General features: G+C 40.6%; 1 protein-coding gene across 1 annotated transcript in view; it reads left to right on the top strand.

Annotated features, from left to right (window-relative positions):
* Nucleotides 1-17744, top strand: part of celf6 (CUGBP Elav-like family member 6) — an 818340-nt gene that overhangs the window by 767643 nt on the left and 32953 nt on the right. The window contains exons 10-12 of the mRNA XM_048617113.1: nt 504-509; nt 940-1020; nt 4984-5127. Of these exons, the coding sequence (XP_048473070.1) occupies nt 504-509; nt 940-1020; nt 4984-5127 (231 nt within the window). The remainder of the gene's footprint in view (nt 1-503; nt 510-939; nt 1021-4983; nt 5128-17744) is intronic.

The raw sequence follows: 17744 nt of genomic DNA, 5'->3' as shown, positions 1-17744 counted from the left end.
CTTGTCTCAGTTAGGGAGGGGTGGGGGGAATGCATGAGAGTGACCTGGGACATGAGGGATTGGTTAGAGATCAATCACCCTACCACTACCTGTTCCTCACTTCCTACCAGGAATAAGAGCAGCAGAGGCCGTTTGGCCCCTCAAGCCTGCTCCTCCATAGTTAGATCATTCAACTAGAAGCTCTCTGTCCCCTGAGGGAAAGGCCTTTAATACTTGGGTGTTAACCTACTGTTTGAACTGGAGTTGCATTCTGACGTATGCAAAACGGATCAGACTAGTATGTGTCATTGGCAAGTTTTACTGATTTACCCTTCTCTTTGTGGCTGAGATTGTAAATTAACCAGTTGGGAAACTGGGGTGGCATCATGCCATTGCGTAGCCAATGCTGCCACATATCGTCGAAACTTTGGTCACCTGTCCCATTCTAATAGGGTTGAAGTTTGGAGTCAGTATGTGTGGGGTCAGCAGTCCTCACAGCAAAACATTGTACATTACTGTCACAGGACCTTGTGCACACTGTTGTGCCCATTGAGGCATCGTCAATAACCTTGAATTCATATGTAATTTCAAAATATGTCATCATTATTTTGACAATGTAGCCTGCTGATGAAGAGCCAAAATAAGGAATGAAAGGAAAACATTAGGTCTCTGAAGGCCACGGATTTTTTTTTTTAAATCGAGACAAGATTTGGGATATGGTGGTATGGTTATTAAACCAAATGGTCTTGTCTCCATAAGTTACCAATGAACTTCATTTTTGAGTAACAGGGCATCCCAGACTTCACTCTAAAGTGCCACAAAACATGCCAATATTTGTGGACATTTGCTGCCCTATGGTCTAGAATCCATATTAATTGAGCTGAGTCTTTACATTGTTTGAGATAAATGGAAATAAGTAAATAATTGTGAGCCTGACTTCTTCTTTTGCAACCCCAACAGCGGCCTATCCAGCAGCTTATGCTCCCATTAGTCAGGCGTTTCCACAGCAACCTCCCATAATTCCTCAGCAGCAAAGAGAAGGTAAGACAAAATGGAGTCTCTGCCTAATTTTACTTCAATGTACTTGTCACTTTTGAAACAGCATTGTTCAGGAAGACCTACAAAGGAAGATTCAATGTTTGCATTTTGTCAATGCTGGCGACAGCTTATTGGGAATTTAAAAGTGACTGTGAGCATCTTGTTTTGAAGGGAAACAGGTCTTGATTTATAACACTTGTAGGTGGCTAAATCCTAACAGAAATGGAAACTGCATTTTTATTGACATGGTCTCAATGTGGCAACATTTGAGTGATTTTTTTGGATTATGAATCCTTGTTTTTTGTTGGAAAATCTACAAGTTTATATGTCAGATAGCATGACAAATCTCTCCTTTCATGAAGTAACTGTAACTTGTCCTTCATGAATAATCCAATCAGGCTTTGGCGTTTTGGTTTTATCTTACGGCCATCCATCAGTTAAGCTTAAAGCCAGATGGGTTGTATCCAACACAGTTGCAACTTGACTGGTTTATATTCATTGTGAACAGCATTAGCTATTTAATATCCACATCCCTGTTGCTTTGTGAAAATTGAACTACAGGGGGAGGTGGCGATATTAGTGCTATTGGAGTAGTAATCCAGAATCTCCAGGTTAGTGTTGTGGAGGCATGGTCTCAAATCCCACTACGACAAATGGTGAAATTTGAATTCAATTAAAATCAAGTCTGTAATTAAAAAGCTAGCCTAATGGCAGCCATGTAACCATGCTGTAAATAAAAACCCACATGATTCTCTAATGCTGTTTAGGGAAGGAAATCTCTCATCGTTACCTGGTCTGGCCTACATGTGACTCCAGACACACAAACATTGCTGATTCTTAACTGCTCTCTGGGCAATTAGGGATGGGTAATAAATTAAGTCACAGCCAGCAATGGTCATATCCCTTGAAGAAATATGAAAAAATAAAGTTTGCTTTCTCACTCAAGTTTCTTTCATCACTCCTGTCATGAAATCTTTCTTCAGCCAATAGTGTAGCAAGATGTATCACCTGTTCCCATATCTTTCCCTCCATAAGTTGGAGGTTGCTACCAACAGGAACAATAACAGCTTCTTGCCTGCTGTTATTAGACTTCTGAATGAACCTCTCAAATTACAAATCTAATGTTGATCTTGCTTTTTGTACAGTTTATTTGCAGCTGTAACTTTGTATTCCTCATTCTGTTCAATCACCCTATGAACTCTGTGTCTTTGTATGTTGTCATCTGCCTGCACTTCACACAAAACAAAACTTTTCACTGTACTTCAGTACGTGACATTAATACAATTAAATCAAATCAAATCAAATCACAGCGTGAGCCTTCTTTGATTGACCCTCTTTCTATATAGCTTTACTGAGATCAAGCACCCACTGTGAATCGAGGAAATTTAGGTCATTTTCTTCCTCAAAGACCCTTCCCTTCCCAGCCAGATTTGTGACTCTAGAATTACAAATGTATGACTTGAATCAAGGCAGCTTTTTTCTGAGAACTGGCAGTCACTTTATTGAATTATCCATGATCATTAGAGTAGGGCGACACTCAGCAATCACAAGTTATAGTTGCGTCTACTACAAACTTACCCTGGACCCTTTTTTGTTGGAGGCTAAAACCCCAGTTTCAAACTTAATTTCTTCACTACATATCCAATTTACAATCACCCCTCTGTTGCTCTTCCAATGGTGTTGAGGGGCCATTAACCAGCTGCACAAGCTCCCTTGAATAGGCAGGATCAGGACTGTATTCCAATCTCTGTTGACATTTGTATCCTTATCTCGATGCTCACTTGATCCTCTTCTCTCCAAATTTGGCAATACTTAAAACCTCTAGTTTCTGACAATCAACTGACACTCATATTCTTTGTGCCCTTTTTTTTTGAAATAAAATGTGTTTGTGAAAAGACACAAAATCAGCTGTTTCCTGCTGCCAGTTGAATCCAGTCTCTTCAATCCTTAGATTTATCTGGTACTTGAGCCTGTCTCTTTCCATAAGGCATAAGACGTAGGAGCAGAATTAGGCAATTCGGTCTATCCAGTCTGCTCTGCCATTTAGTGAGATCATGGCTGATCTGATAAGCCTCTTTTTCCCATAACCCCTGATCCCCTTACTGATTAAAAATATATGTCCATCTTAGCCTTGAATATACTGAATGACAGCCTTCTGTGGAAAGGAATTGCATAGATTCACTCCCCTCTGAGAGAAGAAATTCCTCCTCATCTCTGTCTTAAGTGTGCAGCCTCTTACTCTACTTCCCAGATCTTAAGATTGTCAAACTCTAACCCCATCCTGTATTGTGTTTGCAAGACATTGTGCCCTTACTAACGTTTCTGATTATCGGCTTCTGCCAAAACATAACTTCAGCAGAATCTTAAGGAGTTAACCCATTGATGTCTTCCAGCAGTGTGAGGTTCAAAAAAGAGTAGGATTTGCATCTTACGTGAACAATGGGACATGAACATATAGATCAAGAGTCCAGATACACATTGGCAAAATGGCTATTATCATAGATACTGATACTGCTAATGATGACCAGTTGGACTATTTTAATTTTAATAATATGTATTCAGTTCCCTCTCCAATGGCTGGTATTGTCACTTTAAAATGACTCTGGAAGATAAAGCCAGCCTGTAATTGCTATCTCAAGCCACATGGCAAAGTTTGAAACTAGACACCAATCCTTTTCTTTATAATCGGTACATTCACATAGTGCAGTATTACATATGCCTGCTTCCTTCCTAGCAATCCCAGCATCCTAGACATCTCTCTTTATAAGTACTGCAGGTACTCAATTAAGCAATGCCCTTCACTTATGCCTTAATAATGAAATTGACATACATTAATAAGGGCTTGCACTGCCCTATTGAAATATTTGCCCAGCATGTCAATCTCAATTTGAAATTCCTTTCCATTATTCCTATACTTACCTATCACCAGTTTGAACCTATGTCTCTCAGTCTTCAGTTGTGTTTCTCATTGACATTTTCCATGCCATTTATTACCGAGCTACCATGAATAGGATGCAAATTTCTCTGGATTGTTAGTTTGGTTGTCTAGATTTCCAATCCTTTTATTTTTGCTCTTTCACAGGGTGCAATGTCTTTGGCATTTGCTGCCCTTGAACTGAGTGGCTTGCTCGACCATGTCATAGGGCAGTTGGGAGTCAACCACATTGCCATGGGTCTGGAGTCACATAAAAGCCAGACTTGGTAAGGATGGCAGATCTCCTTCTCTCTGAAAGACATTAGTGAACCATATGGGTTTTTTCTTAATTAACAAACCAATGATAGTTTCATGGTCACCATTACTGAGAACAAGTGTTCCATATTTATGAATTTAGATTCCATCCGTTTCCATGGTGAAATTTAAACCCATGTCCCTGGGACTGGCTGGGTTATTTATCCTGTGATATTGCCACTGCCTTACTGAGTATCTCCCCACCCCCGCCTCTTCTTTTTTTTTACTGGAGATCAGCATCAGTTGACATAAATGGTGCAGCTACATATTCCATCCCAGGATGTTCAAACCATTTTGCATTAGGTACGTCACATGCTTAGCATCCTTGATTGTTGATTCATCATGGTTGAAAGAAAACAAAGCAAACAAAAAAACACAGAAATTGCTGGAGAAACTCAGCAGGTCTGGCAGCATCTGTGGAGAGAGAAATAGAGTCAATGTTTCGAGTTCGGTGACGTTTCTGCAATATAAATCTCTCTGAAGATAATACCATCTACAATTTATAAACAGGGAATGTTCAAAGATGTTACAATAGGGTGGTGGATCTGGAGATAAATCTGTACCACGTGAAATGCCCTCCTATGCTGATGAGTTGGATCCACTGGGAAGACATCCATCAGTAGTTACTCCCTTGACTATGCATTTTTCAGTGTGTGATGATGTGAAACGTTTTGCTACTGAATGCTTTGCCAACCGAATAATATAAATATCTGATGGTGCTATTTGATCTCCTCCAGGACCAGAGGGATGCAATCTGTTCATCTACCATCTGCCACAGGAGTTCGGGGATGCTGAGCTCATGCAGATGTTCATGCCTTTTGGCAATGTGATCTCTGCCAAAGTCTTTGTTGACCGTGCCACCAACCAAAGTAAATGCTTCGGTGAGTGAAACCCCTTACTGACCTGGGGTGAGGGGTCTGGGTGGTAGAGGGGCTGGTGGGGATGATGAGCTGGACAAGTGGAAGTGGTATTTGGGCTGGATGGGTGGATTGTTGTCTGAACCAAGCAAGTGATGCAGACCTGAGACTTTGTGGTGTTTGCAATCTTGCAGGATTTTCAATGACACCATCTTTAACAGGAGTTTTCTGCAGGCAGATTGAAGGCATTAAGTATAATGAGTAGAATCAGGACTCAGATGCGCATAAGATACCATTTCATTTAAGGGCACAATCTTCTCATTAGAACTCATCTTCCGATACACTTGCTCATATTCAAATTAATGTGTTCCTTTTATGAACATTTCTATGTTGGATGCTGTGGGAGAAATGGCTTAGCTTGGCAATGTGAGAGAATTGCAGTTGCTTTATTAAATATAGACTGCACGTTTGGATATAAATTAGCATCAGTTGGTATGGTCTCTTATGTGTTCTCAGGGATTAGCATTAGTGCAGGATCTCAGAGGACTGAACCACAAGGCTGGTAATGCTTAAAGACTGAAAGGGAGAGGATTAAGACAGAAATAGAAACAGAAAGGGCTGGAAGTATATAGCACATATTGGACTTGAAGTGTTAACTCTGTCTCTCTCTCTACAGAACCTGCCAGACCTGTTGAGATTCTCCAGCACTTCTTGCATTTGCTTTAGATTTCTAGCGTCTGCACAGTATTTCGTTTTTGTTTTAGGATTAAGGCAGAGTCTCACTAAGGTGTCCATGACAACAAACAACATAGGGAAGATAAATCCAAAACATTACTTCACCATGACATGGTGACACAGGTTTAAAAAAGTAATAAGGTCATTTTCTTTCACACGATAAGTGATCAGCTTGTGAATTGGGTTTGAGCCATGGAGGCATAACTCCAGAATGATTTAAGAAAGAATTGACGCCAAGAGAGAAGGCAGTCGCTTGATCCTAAGTGAAATGTAATATATGGGGCAATTTTACAAGGCAGATTAGCAACTGGGGTCATGGACCTGTCTATAACACAGTGGACCTGATTCCCATACTGATAGCTGATCCCTAGTCCGATACCTATGGCAATCATCAAAAATCAACAACGTTTTTGAAGGTTTTTGAAGGTTTTAGACCTCGGCCCATCCCAACCACACCTTTGTAAAATTAACACTTAATGAGATTTACAAAAACCTATTTTTAATTGTGTTGTGCATCTATTTGTCATTTTATGATATGGGTGAGTTGTGAATTTGTAATATAGCCAGGGTTGAGTACAGCAGTGTGTATCAACAAGGTTCGTGTATTGCATGTGCTAAGTGCGAATGAGTAATTTTGTACATGTTCGCACACTTATTAAACTGAAGCACAGTAAAACTACTTAGCACGAAGCCAGTCAAAACATGGTGAACATCTTTGGGAATAAATGAATCATTCTGGTGTTTTCCAATGACAGGCTATGGATTTCCCATGACTATTTTCAAAGTCCAGCTTTCTTTACGAATCTATTATATCCGGTTTTGTCCTCACTTCTTGCTGGAGTGCTATCCCTTGAGCTCATCAGACCTCTGGGTCATTTAGCCATGCGGCTATATTTGAGATAGTGAGACTTATCAAACTATGCACCAGGAACGGGCATCATACTTCAGCCCTGTCCTGTCTGCGCATGAGCACGTTCCAGGAAGGAAACCCACACTCTAAACAGCTGATTTCTCACAGAGCAGTGATCATAAGCATTTTTAATAAAACAAAGAACAATGGAAAGCTGAAACGAAACCAGTGTGTGTTGGGGAAACTCAGCAGGTCTGACAGCATCTGTGGAGAGAGAAACAGTTAATGATTTGACTCCAGTGACCCTACGTCATTAGTGTATGGTCATTGTCATATCCTAAATGAGGATCATCAATATGACACCTGTGATTATTTAATAAGAAATCCAGGAGAAATTTCCCAAAGAGTAGGGAGAATGTAGAATTTACAATTGCAAGGATTAGTTGAGGTGATGGGTATGGTAAACAGATATAAGGGGAAGCTAAGGAGAACGGAATATGTTGGTTGAGTTAGACGGACATGGGTGGGAGAAAGTTTGTGTGAAACATGAACGACTAGTCAACTTGCCTGGTTTGGTGCAGCAGACACAAAGTAACTTGATATAATACCTCCCTCACTTTCTGGCCTACTGGTCCTGAGGTCAGTTTTTGTACAAGCAACTCCCACCATGTAGTTGTTCAGCTAATTATCAGAGATCAATCTTTTAATTTTCTGCTATATATAAATCAATCTCATTTAGCGCAGGTGCATGTATCCCCTCCAGCATTGGTCGAGCACCTCAAGGGGTGTGTCAATGCCACCAAGTTAAAATTATAGTGTATGGCAATTGTCTGAAATTTTTTTTAATCAACTAAAATGTAAGCTTAGTGAATGCATTCAAGACCATAAAGAGTTTGTGGGAGTGAGGTTGATTGAAGAAAGGCTTTGATATCATTATGAGGTTCAACTCACAGGTGGGTGCAATTGGAGAATTATACTGAAGGTTTAATGTGAAATGATACGGGAATTATTAACTGAATCAAATCGCTGAATGGTAACTGTTCCCTTGTACAAATATCATCAACTGAGCATGAAATGTGTGAATAGCTCACACCAGAAAGACATGGAATAGCTTGTAAACAGTGGGAAAAGGGGTGTGTGGAAGACACAGATCAATGGTTGGATAAAACCAAGTTAAGGATATGTCGATGTGGTCAGATGGGGAATAGGTGGCCTGTGTGTAGCATAGGCTCAATAGGCTGAATGGACTGTGTGCGCCTTGGTTGCATCAGCTGTGGCCCTGTTAGTCGCTCTCTCACCACTGACTCATAATGTTCTGGGTGTGAATCCCATTCCAGTGCATGAGCTAAAATCAAGGCTAATTCTCTTGTGAAGAACCTGGCAGTCTGATTGAAGCTTCTTTTAGGGAGAGGCATTAACTGGGCCCCATCTGCCCGCTTAAGCAGTGCGGAGGAATCTGTGACATTATTTTGATAGAGAAGAGTATTCCTTCTATCATGGTCAATATTTATATCTTAGTCAATAAGACAAAAACAGATTATCTGGTAATTATCGCGTTGTTGTTGGCAGGAGCCATCTGAGTACAAATTGGCTGCTGTATTTCCTACATTACAGCATTGGCTCCACTTCAAAAAGTAAATCCTTGGCTGTAAAGCACATTGAGACCACAAACATACGTGAAAAGTGCTCTACAAATGCAAGTGTCTGTTTCCTTCTTCTTTGTAACAACTCTATCCAAATCTCAAAATATAACTCTACATAAAAGTCATGGTTGGGTCTTTGGATGGTGCATTTTGAGTGAAAAGATTGTTGGAGATAAGTTGAGGTAGATTGTAAATATATGAAAGGCATCATTTCTTCAATTCTTATTAATGTTGTAATGCCTCATGAAAACATTAGGATTCTGCGCTTTGATTGGCATTGCTCTCCTGAGGCAAATGGCTAGTTTGTCTACAAATACTGAGATGGGAGAATTTGCTATTAAGTGTGGTAATTAACAGCTACAGAAAAGATAGGAGCATCGCTGCACAACAAAGATGCAAACCAAAGATTTCTGAGACAGAAATAGTGCCCTTTCTGAGTAATTACTTTGCATTTTACTTGTAGAAGGTATTGGGTTCTGCAGTACAGTTTTGATAAGACCTTCAGAACCTATGTTTGACTCCAGCGCAGTGAGGTGAGATAAACACCATCTTTTCTGGACACACAACTCAGTGTCCAGTTAGTGAAGACTCGCAGATCTTGACAATATTCAGATGCCCCAGCATTTTTCACATGCTTGCCTATTCAGATGTGTATTAAACACACTGAACAGCGATGAGCTGAGAATTCAGTCTGCCATGAAGAAACACCTCCAAATTTGTCCCATTCTGGAATCATGCTGTTCACTTCTAATTTATTCTGCGTGAAACATCTCTGAGAGGCACTATATAAATAAAGGTCTTTCTTTGTTGACTACTCAAAGAGCCAGTGGGCAAAAAGGGAGGATATCTGGTGCAGTTGATATACATCTCCGCTGTTGTGGAGATGCCAGTGTTGGACCAGGGTGGACAGTCAGAACTCACATGACACCAGTAAGTCCACTTGACCCGATGAAGGAGCAGCGCTCCGAAAGCTTGTGATTTCAAATAAACCTATTGGATTGTAACCTGGTGTCCTGTGACTTGGATCTCTGATGTTGAGAAACACTCAGTATTACATTAGATACAAACATGGGTTTTGACAACAGAAATCTCTCGATATCTAATATTAACAATCCTGCAGCTTGGCTTGGTTGGGTACTGTTCACAATTTTGCTAATTCTATATGAGGGTTAACCCCACTCTGGAAGATTAAATATAATTTTGGGCCATAATGGGTTAGCATACACAATATTGCGCAATAAGCCCCAAGTTAAAATTAACTTCCTCAGAACCAAAACCGTCCTGGATAATGGAAACCCATTGTCTTTGATAAGCCTATAAATAACTACAGTGAGTGGGAAGATGACTTAAGGGTTTGAGGAACATCAAAAACGCAGGAGAAATGGGAAAAATACTGAATAATCTAACAAGGAACTTTGGGAAGCAAAGAACTATTTGCACCTAAAACAGGTTTTGTAAAACGATACACAAATAGTAGGGTAGATTTTACAAATAACGGAGTCTTGCACGAAAGGTGCGCAGACCAAAAATGCAGGCAATAAAATTCGAGCTGTCTGCATGATTTTCTTTAATATTCATTCACGGGTATGTTGGTGCCAGTGGAATTTCAATCCAGTCCATTAAATTTCTGCAGCTAAATTGCTGTATTGCCATTCATTGGGATGTTGTCCACCCACTGTCATAACTTTGGTGGATGTGCATGTAACCCACACTCTCAGTTATGCCAATATAAGGGAAGTTCAAAGAACATTTCTGATGGACGATTACACAATGATATCTGCATAACCCTGTAACTGTTAGTGTAAGGGAGGTGCATGATAGCTTTTATCTTATGTCAGCTGTACCATGTATTGCTTCAGTCAGTGGCTCAGTTGGCGGGATGGCTAGTTTGCAATGCAGACTGAATTGCAGTAGGTTGAGGTAGTAATTGCAGTAGGTAACTGAGGCTACCTTTAAGGACTCTCCTTCTCAAGCTCCTCCTTGCCTGAGGTGTGGTAACCCTCAGGTTAAACCACCACCCAGTCATCTCTTTCAAATGAGAAAGAGAGCAGCCCCTCACGGTCTGATAAAACTTTACCTTTATACGTTGCTTCAATAAAGTATGTGTAGAATAGGTGGACTGCTTGTGACTGTACAATGGGGAAAAAAAAAGAGTATGTCAAAAGCTGCATTCCTTGACCCAGGCTGTCGAGATCTGGTTTTCTGGGTTGCAACAAGGAAGAGCGATTTTTGATGAAGGTGGCCGTATTTATAGCAAATGCCACCACTAGGTGGAACAATAAATGCACATGGCCAGCTGACATCACTTGCCTGGTCTGAGCTGTCCATTTCTTCAGCCAGTTTGGTGTCCGGGTGAGAATGTGCACGACGGGTTTCCTGCTGCCAGTTGATATCTTGGGCTTAGTCACAGTATGTGTGGCTTTTCAGCATCATGGACAATCACACCAGGTAAATACATAGATCCTCGATATAAGTGCAAAGCCCAGGAAAAGGAACGAGCAATAAGTATTGGCCTTGCCAGTGACCAACACAACTTGGGAAAGAATGAAGAGAATCAAAAGTATGTGGGAGACTGATGGGTTAGAGTTAGAAATGCAGACCATTGGACTTTGTGCAACTGTAGTGCAGAGATACTGTCCCTATCTCAGCTGGGAAGCTTGAGTTCAAGTTCCACCTATTCCAATGGTGTGTCATAACACATCTGAACATTTAAAACAAAAACAGCTGGGTTCGCTGTTCAGGTAGAGATGGAACAGCAGCACCCTCTATGTTTTTGAGAGAAAGATGAGCACCACAAGGGCTGGGGCATATTGTTATAGAGATATACAGCATGGAAAGACCCTGCGGTCCAACTCGTCCCTGTCGACCAGATATCCTAAATAAATCTAGTCCTATTTGCCAGCATTTGGCCCATATGCTTCTATCCATATACCCATCCAGATGCCTTTTAAATGTTGTGTTTGTACCCGCCTCTACCACTTCCTCTGGCAGCTTATTCTGCATGAAAAAGTTGCCCCCTTAGGTCCCTTTTAAATCTTTCCCCTCTCACCTTAAACCTATGCCCTCTAGTTTTGGGCTCCCCTACAGTGGGGAAAAGGCCTTAGCTATTTACCCTATCCATGCCCCTCATGACTTTATAAACCTTCATAAGGTCACCCCTCAGCCTCCCGGCACTCCAGGGAAAATAGCCCCTGCTCATTCAGCCTCTCGCTACGGATCAAACCCTCCAACCCTGGCAGCATCCTTGTAAATCTTTTCAATTGTCTCTCCCTCCGACACCGTTTAAACATCTTTCCCTATCCTTTCTTCATTTTTGTTATTGTATTGCTGCCCCCTGGTGGGTACCAATTTGTTGCTTGCTCTTAGTCAGATTATTGAGAGACTTGGTATTTTTCTTAAACTTAAAAAAGGCCAGGCTCTTCCCAAGTGGACAATTTGGCTTCTGAAAAGGGAAAAGGTACAGAAAGAGAAAGGTGGAAACTGATGTTTGTGCTAAATTTCCAATAAAACCCTTGTAAATTCTTGCAAGTTTAATTCATGGATATCAGCCTGTTAAACAATGAATTAGCAACTGAAAGAAGAGGAACACTTTCAGATGGATCAAGTTTGTGAGGAATTTATTTGGAGATCAGTGTCTAGAGACTGTAACGTTAACTTGATGGAGCACTTGGCATCTCAGCGACAGAACTCTAAGCAGGTTCACAATCTCAGTTATCCCCTGAGTACTTTGGAAATGAGGGCGCTGGGTTCCTTTAAGCTTAGACCAAACAATTTTGTGCAATTGTTCGGAAGAAAAGAAACTTGCATTCTGTGACCGATATTGTTATCGAGCTGCCACTCAAAAGGGCAATATTAGCATGCGTGCCCGCCCAAAGTTGTAACGTGACCTGCTGTTAAGCGATTTGATCTATAAATCGCAGCTGGGAGCTTGATAATTCATGCAGTTGAGTACGGAGAAACTCCAGCCAGCTTAAGATGAGCTGTCAGTCACGCTACTTGATATCTCCATATCACTCGACTTCAAATTTCCAGCAGCTCAGACCACAATATAATGGTAATACTTTATTCATGGGGTCAGGTCGCAGAAAATGTCACCTCCACTTCAAAACTGAAATATGCATGCAATTCTGAATTAATTCCCTGGTTGCATGGAATCAGATTGTCTGTCAACCATCAGAGAACAACAATGTATTCCTGCCTAGTCCTTGAATATTTGGACATTTCTGAATCCCTTTAAAATCCCATGAACGTGGATAGTTGGAACTACTCCAGTTCATTGTCCTTCAGTTGGTACCAAGGCAACCAACTATACAGTCCTCTTGCATTGCAATGCCTGCACAAAATATTCTGTCTGTTTTATTGTCTCACTTTCTCACACACTTTCCCCACTATGTCCATCTCTTTCTCCTTCTGCTGTTCAATGTAAATTTTCCCTTTTTAAGAGGGTTGGAATCATATGGGAATGTTATGGATGGGTATGTCAATGACCTGAGTTAATACTCTTGAGACATGAGCTCGAGACACACCATGGAGGCTGGGGATATTTAATTCAATTACTGAACAAATCTAGAGTAAAATCTTATTGATCATAGTCATGAAACTTCTGGATTGGAGTCAAAACCCTGGTTCACTGATGGTCTTCACTGAAGGAATTTGTCATTCTTACCAGATGTGATCTATACACAACACCACATCAACGGCAATGTGGGTGATTCTTAATAGCCACTCAGTTGAATCAAAATGTGACTACCACTGTGGGTGTACCTATACCATAGGGTCTATAGTGATTCAAGAAGGTGGGTCTCCATTACCTTCTCAAGTGCAATAATGAATGGACAATGAATGTTAAACTTGTCGTTGATTCTCAACATCTTAAGAACAATTAGTAACATATTAGAAAGGTCTTTATTCAGTTCTCCTTCTGTCCAACTCTCTACCATTTTATCTCTGTCCCCATTTTATCTTACTACTTCTCTCTATCCATCTATTTCTCCAGCCCTAATTTTCTAAATGTTTATCTCTGGCCATTTGTCTTTGATTCCCTGATTTACCCCAGCTAACTTCTTAGCCATTTCTTTGTCTTTCTATTAGCCTTGTATCTTGTAAAATTGAATGATTTGATAATGCAGTGATTTTGAGTTCCTTTGTCTAACCAGATAACAAAACCAGACACAGTGCTATAATGAAATCCATGCAAATCATGATGAAGTTAGTTATCATATGATGCTGACCTTAGCAAGAGAGAAGAGACCAAGTCGAAAGTAAGCACGTGCTGAGGGAGGTCCTAGATACACTAGAGAGTCTATGACTGTATCAAGATGTAAATAAAGGAAGTAAATAGGGTGGTTAAAAAGGTGTTTGGCATGCTTGCCTTCATTGCTCAGTCCTTTAAATATAGGAGTTGGGAAGTCATGTTGAGGTTGTACAGGAGGTGAGGCCTCTCCGGGAATACTGTGTCCTGTTCCGGTCACCCAGTTATAGGAAGGATATTATCAAGCTGCAGAGGGTCCAGAAGAGATGTTGGCAGGTATGGAAGGTTTGAGTTATAAAGAAAGACCGGATAGGCTGGGATTTTTTCACTGGAGTGAAGGAGATTGAGAGACGGCCTGATAGAAATTTATAAAGTAATGAGAGGAATAGACAGAGTTAGTGGTAGTTATCTTTCCCTAGAATGGGGGATTTCAAGACTAGGGGGCACATTTTTAAGGTGAGAAGAGAGAGATTTTAAAAAAAGACATTAATGGCAAATGTTTTATACAGAGGGTGGTTCATGTGTGAAATAAACTTCCTGAGGAAGTGGTGGATGTGGGTACAATTTCAATGTTTAAAGGACATTTAGATAGGTACATGAATAGGAAAAATTTGGGGGGATATGGGCCAGGAGCAGGCAGGTGGGACCAGTGTAGTTTGGGATTACATTTGGCATGAACTTGACTGAAGAGTCTGATTCCGAGTTGTATGATTATGAATTTCTAACTCTAAGTAGTTGAAGAGCCTTGCTTGGATCTAGTTTCAGGATTTTGATCTAATGCAATAGGAATAGTGATACAGGACCAGGTAGGAATGATTTGTGGCTTTGAGGAAAACTTGGAGGCCATTGTGTTCCCATGTATCTGCTGCCTTTGTTCTTTTACTTGAACTTGAGTTTAGAAAGTACAGTTAAAGGAGACTTTAAAGTTGCTGCAGTGAATTCTTTCTGAAATGCTCATTACTGCTGCTATATATCAGCGGTAGAGAGTAAACATTTAAGGAGGTGGATCGAGTGCCAATTAAAACAGTTCAGTTTTGGATAGTGGTGAACTTCTTGAGTGTTGTTGGATCTGCATCCACCAGGGAAGTGAAGACTACTCCCTGATATGCCTTTCCTGTGCCTTGGGGAGACAATGGTGCAGTGGTAATATCACTGGACAAGTCATCCAGGTTAATACACTGGGGGCATGGTTTCAAATCCCAGCAGCCACCAGGTAATAATTCTGGAATGAAAAGTTAATTTCAATTATGGTGACCATGAAAGCACCATTGGTTGATGTAAAAATGCTTTTGGTTCATGGTGCCCTTTAAAGGGAAGAAATCAGCCATTTTTATCTGGTCTACATATGATGCCAAACCAACAGCAAGGTGGTTGACTCTTCTGAAAATGTCTGAAATGTTCAAGCAAGCCACTTAGTTCAAGGGCAATTCGGGATGGGCAATAAATGCTGACTTTGCTAGTGATACCTACATCCCATCAAAGATTTTTTTTTAAAAGGATGGTGGGCAGGCTTTCAAGAATCAGGAAGTGAGTGAGTCAGCACAGAATACCCAGCTCCTAACCTGTTCTTGTAGCCATAGCACTTCTGATTAATTGTAACCTCTTGGGTGTCAATAGACACTAAAAAAAATGAATATGTTAAGATGACTCTGCACAAGCCTGATAGGTCAGAATTACAGAATCGTAGCAATTTGGAAAGCGATCATTAAGCCTGTCAATTCCTGACCATGTCTGTTAGTCAAGACCAGCACATTCACTTCTGGAGGTATCTGGCTACAAATAATGACTGGAGAAAGATGACAGAAGATCAATTTTGGATTGTTTCCCTCAAGCTGTTGCTAACAAAACCAAGTAGTAAAATCTTTTTAGAAAACCCAGTGGCATTCTAATTTTCTCTGTATGTCTGACATAAATTGATTTGATATGGTAGATGTTGGAGACGTTGTTTCCCCCTGTAGGAGAGTCTAGGACCAGAAAGCATCATCTCAGAGTAAGGGGTTGCCCATTTAGGACACAGATAGGATAAGGGTTAGGAGGAATTTCTTTTCAGTGGTTTGTGAGTCTGTGGAATTCTTTAACACAGAGGGCTGTGGAGGCTGGGTCATTCAGTATATTCAAGGCAGAGATCAACAGATTTTTATTCAGTAAGGGAATAAAACATTATGGGGGGAAAAAAACACGAAAGTTGAGTTGAGGATGATCAGATCAGCCAAGATCTTACTGAAAGTCAGAGAAGGCTTGACAGACTGAATGGCCTACTTCTGCTTCTATGCATTATGGTCTTCTGGATAAATCACACCTGCTCAGTGGGAGAACTGTCACCATAGACTGAGAAGGTGAGGAGTTAGTACCTAAGCACTAATATATGAAGCTGTTTCATTGATGATAATAATTAAACTCCAGAAAAGGAACGTAGCTTAGACCTTGCACTTAATTAGTATCGACGTGTTCATATGGTGAAGATAAAGAAATACTTTAAAAGTCCTAAGACTCTAGCCACATCTCTGTCTTAGAGTAGTGCACCCCAAACATTATCCTGATCACCACACAACTCCAACAGTGGTTCAGGCACCACTGCAATAGCTTGGGCACAATATCTAAACTGGCATCCTAGTGCAATACTGAGGGAGTGCTGCACTGATATCAGCACTGTCTATCAGAAAGCGAAACCAAGGCCCTATTTGTCCACTCCAGTGGACATAAAAGATCCCATATACTGTTACAAGAAACTGCACGAGATTTTCCCCCCAGTCCCTGAACCAGTATCTGTGCAACAAACAACATTACAAAGAAACAGATTATTGGGTTATTAAGTCATTTGCACAATTTAGTTGTTGCTTTTCCTATATTTTAGGATTAGAATAGTGACTGCAAGATGTACTTCCTTCACTTTGGGATTTCCTGATGGTGTGAAAAGTAAATGCAAAATGCTCTCTTTCTTAAAATGTGATACTGTTCTGTTAAACTAGACCTCAATAGGATGAAGATCAGATGGGTTTCGCGACAGATGAGTGATCAGCTATGTCAGATTGTAGTGAAGATGAGCCTTTATCCCATCAATTCTACATTTGCAGCATAACTTAGACATGGCATCTTCAAGGATACAAGTATATTACCCCCATGTTCTAAGGGCAGAAAGGGAGGTGAAACATGAGGATCTTACTGGAGAGCTATTCTTAAAGTTTTCTGTTCACGTTGCTGAAACTAGGGACATGTTGCTGAAGCTTAACTCCTTGTACCGATCAGGACAAATGCAAGAGTGTCAAATTTCAAACATTCACAACAGTTTATACTATAGGCGAAAAGAGCACTGAATTAATGGCAAGTCAATTCTGATCGGCCAACTCTGAAATAATTGCTGTTTATAGGACCTCACTGTTAATTTGGCTGCTACTTTACCTACTTGCCAACCAATTATTATGGTCGCTTAAACTTTGAGATTCTTGCATTTGACCCAATGAGTACAAGATGAAAACTTTTGGCAACTTATTTCTTGCTTGTCAGCAATATTGAAATTCTATACTACAAATTGACTGCTTTCTGCTCACTCAAGAGGAAGCAATGGCACAGCAGGAATATCACTGGACTAGTATTCCAGAACCTCAGGCTAAAGCTCTGGTGATATGGATTCGAAACCCATCATGGCAGATGGTGACGTTTGAATTTAAATATACATTTGGGCATACGAGGCTGTGGGTGAAATGTTGGAAAATGGGAGCCGAATAGTTCTATGGCTGTTTTTAACCAGTGTAGACTCAATGGGCTGAAGGGCCTCTTTCTATGCTGTCAACCTCAATGATTCTAACAAATTGAGAATAGCTTTGTGAAGTCAGGTACCTGTTGCAGTGTCTGACTTAAAGGAGTGCAACATGGACATGGAGATCAAAATCCAATTCTTCAATCCACTATCTCCTCATTTGAATCGGACACTTCCTGAATTGATTTCATTATCACAATTTATTCATTTTTTTTACATCTGCAGTATACAGTTACTTCCCATGACATAAGATGCTGTGCTATTCTTAAGGATAATTTGATTCAGGATAGTGAACTGTCCTTCCCCTTCCCTATATGATACCCAGCTCTGCCCCCGGTGTTTATAAAAGGAAAGCTAATGTATTTGGGGATAGTAGGAACTGCAGATGCTGGAGAATCTGAGATA

Source organism: Rhincodon typus, chromosome 36 (genome assembly GCF_021869965.1).
Source record: "Rhincodon typus isolate 14 chromosome 36, sRhiTyp1.1, whole genome shotgun sequence".
Lineage (NCBI taxonomy): Eukaryota > Metazoa > Chordata > Chondrichthyes > Orectolobiformes > Rhincodontidae > Rhincodon > Rhincodon typus.
Note: the sequence above shows the minus strand (reverse complement) of the source record. Positions and strands in the feature narration are given on the sequence as shown.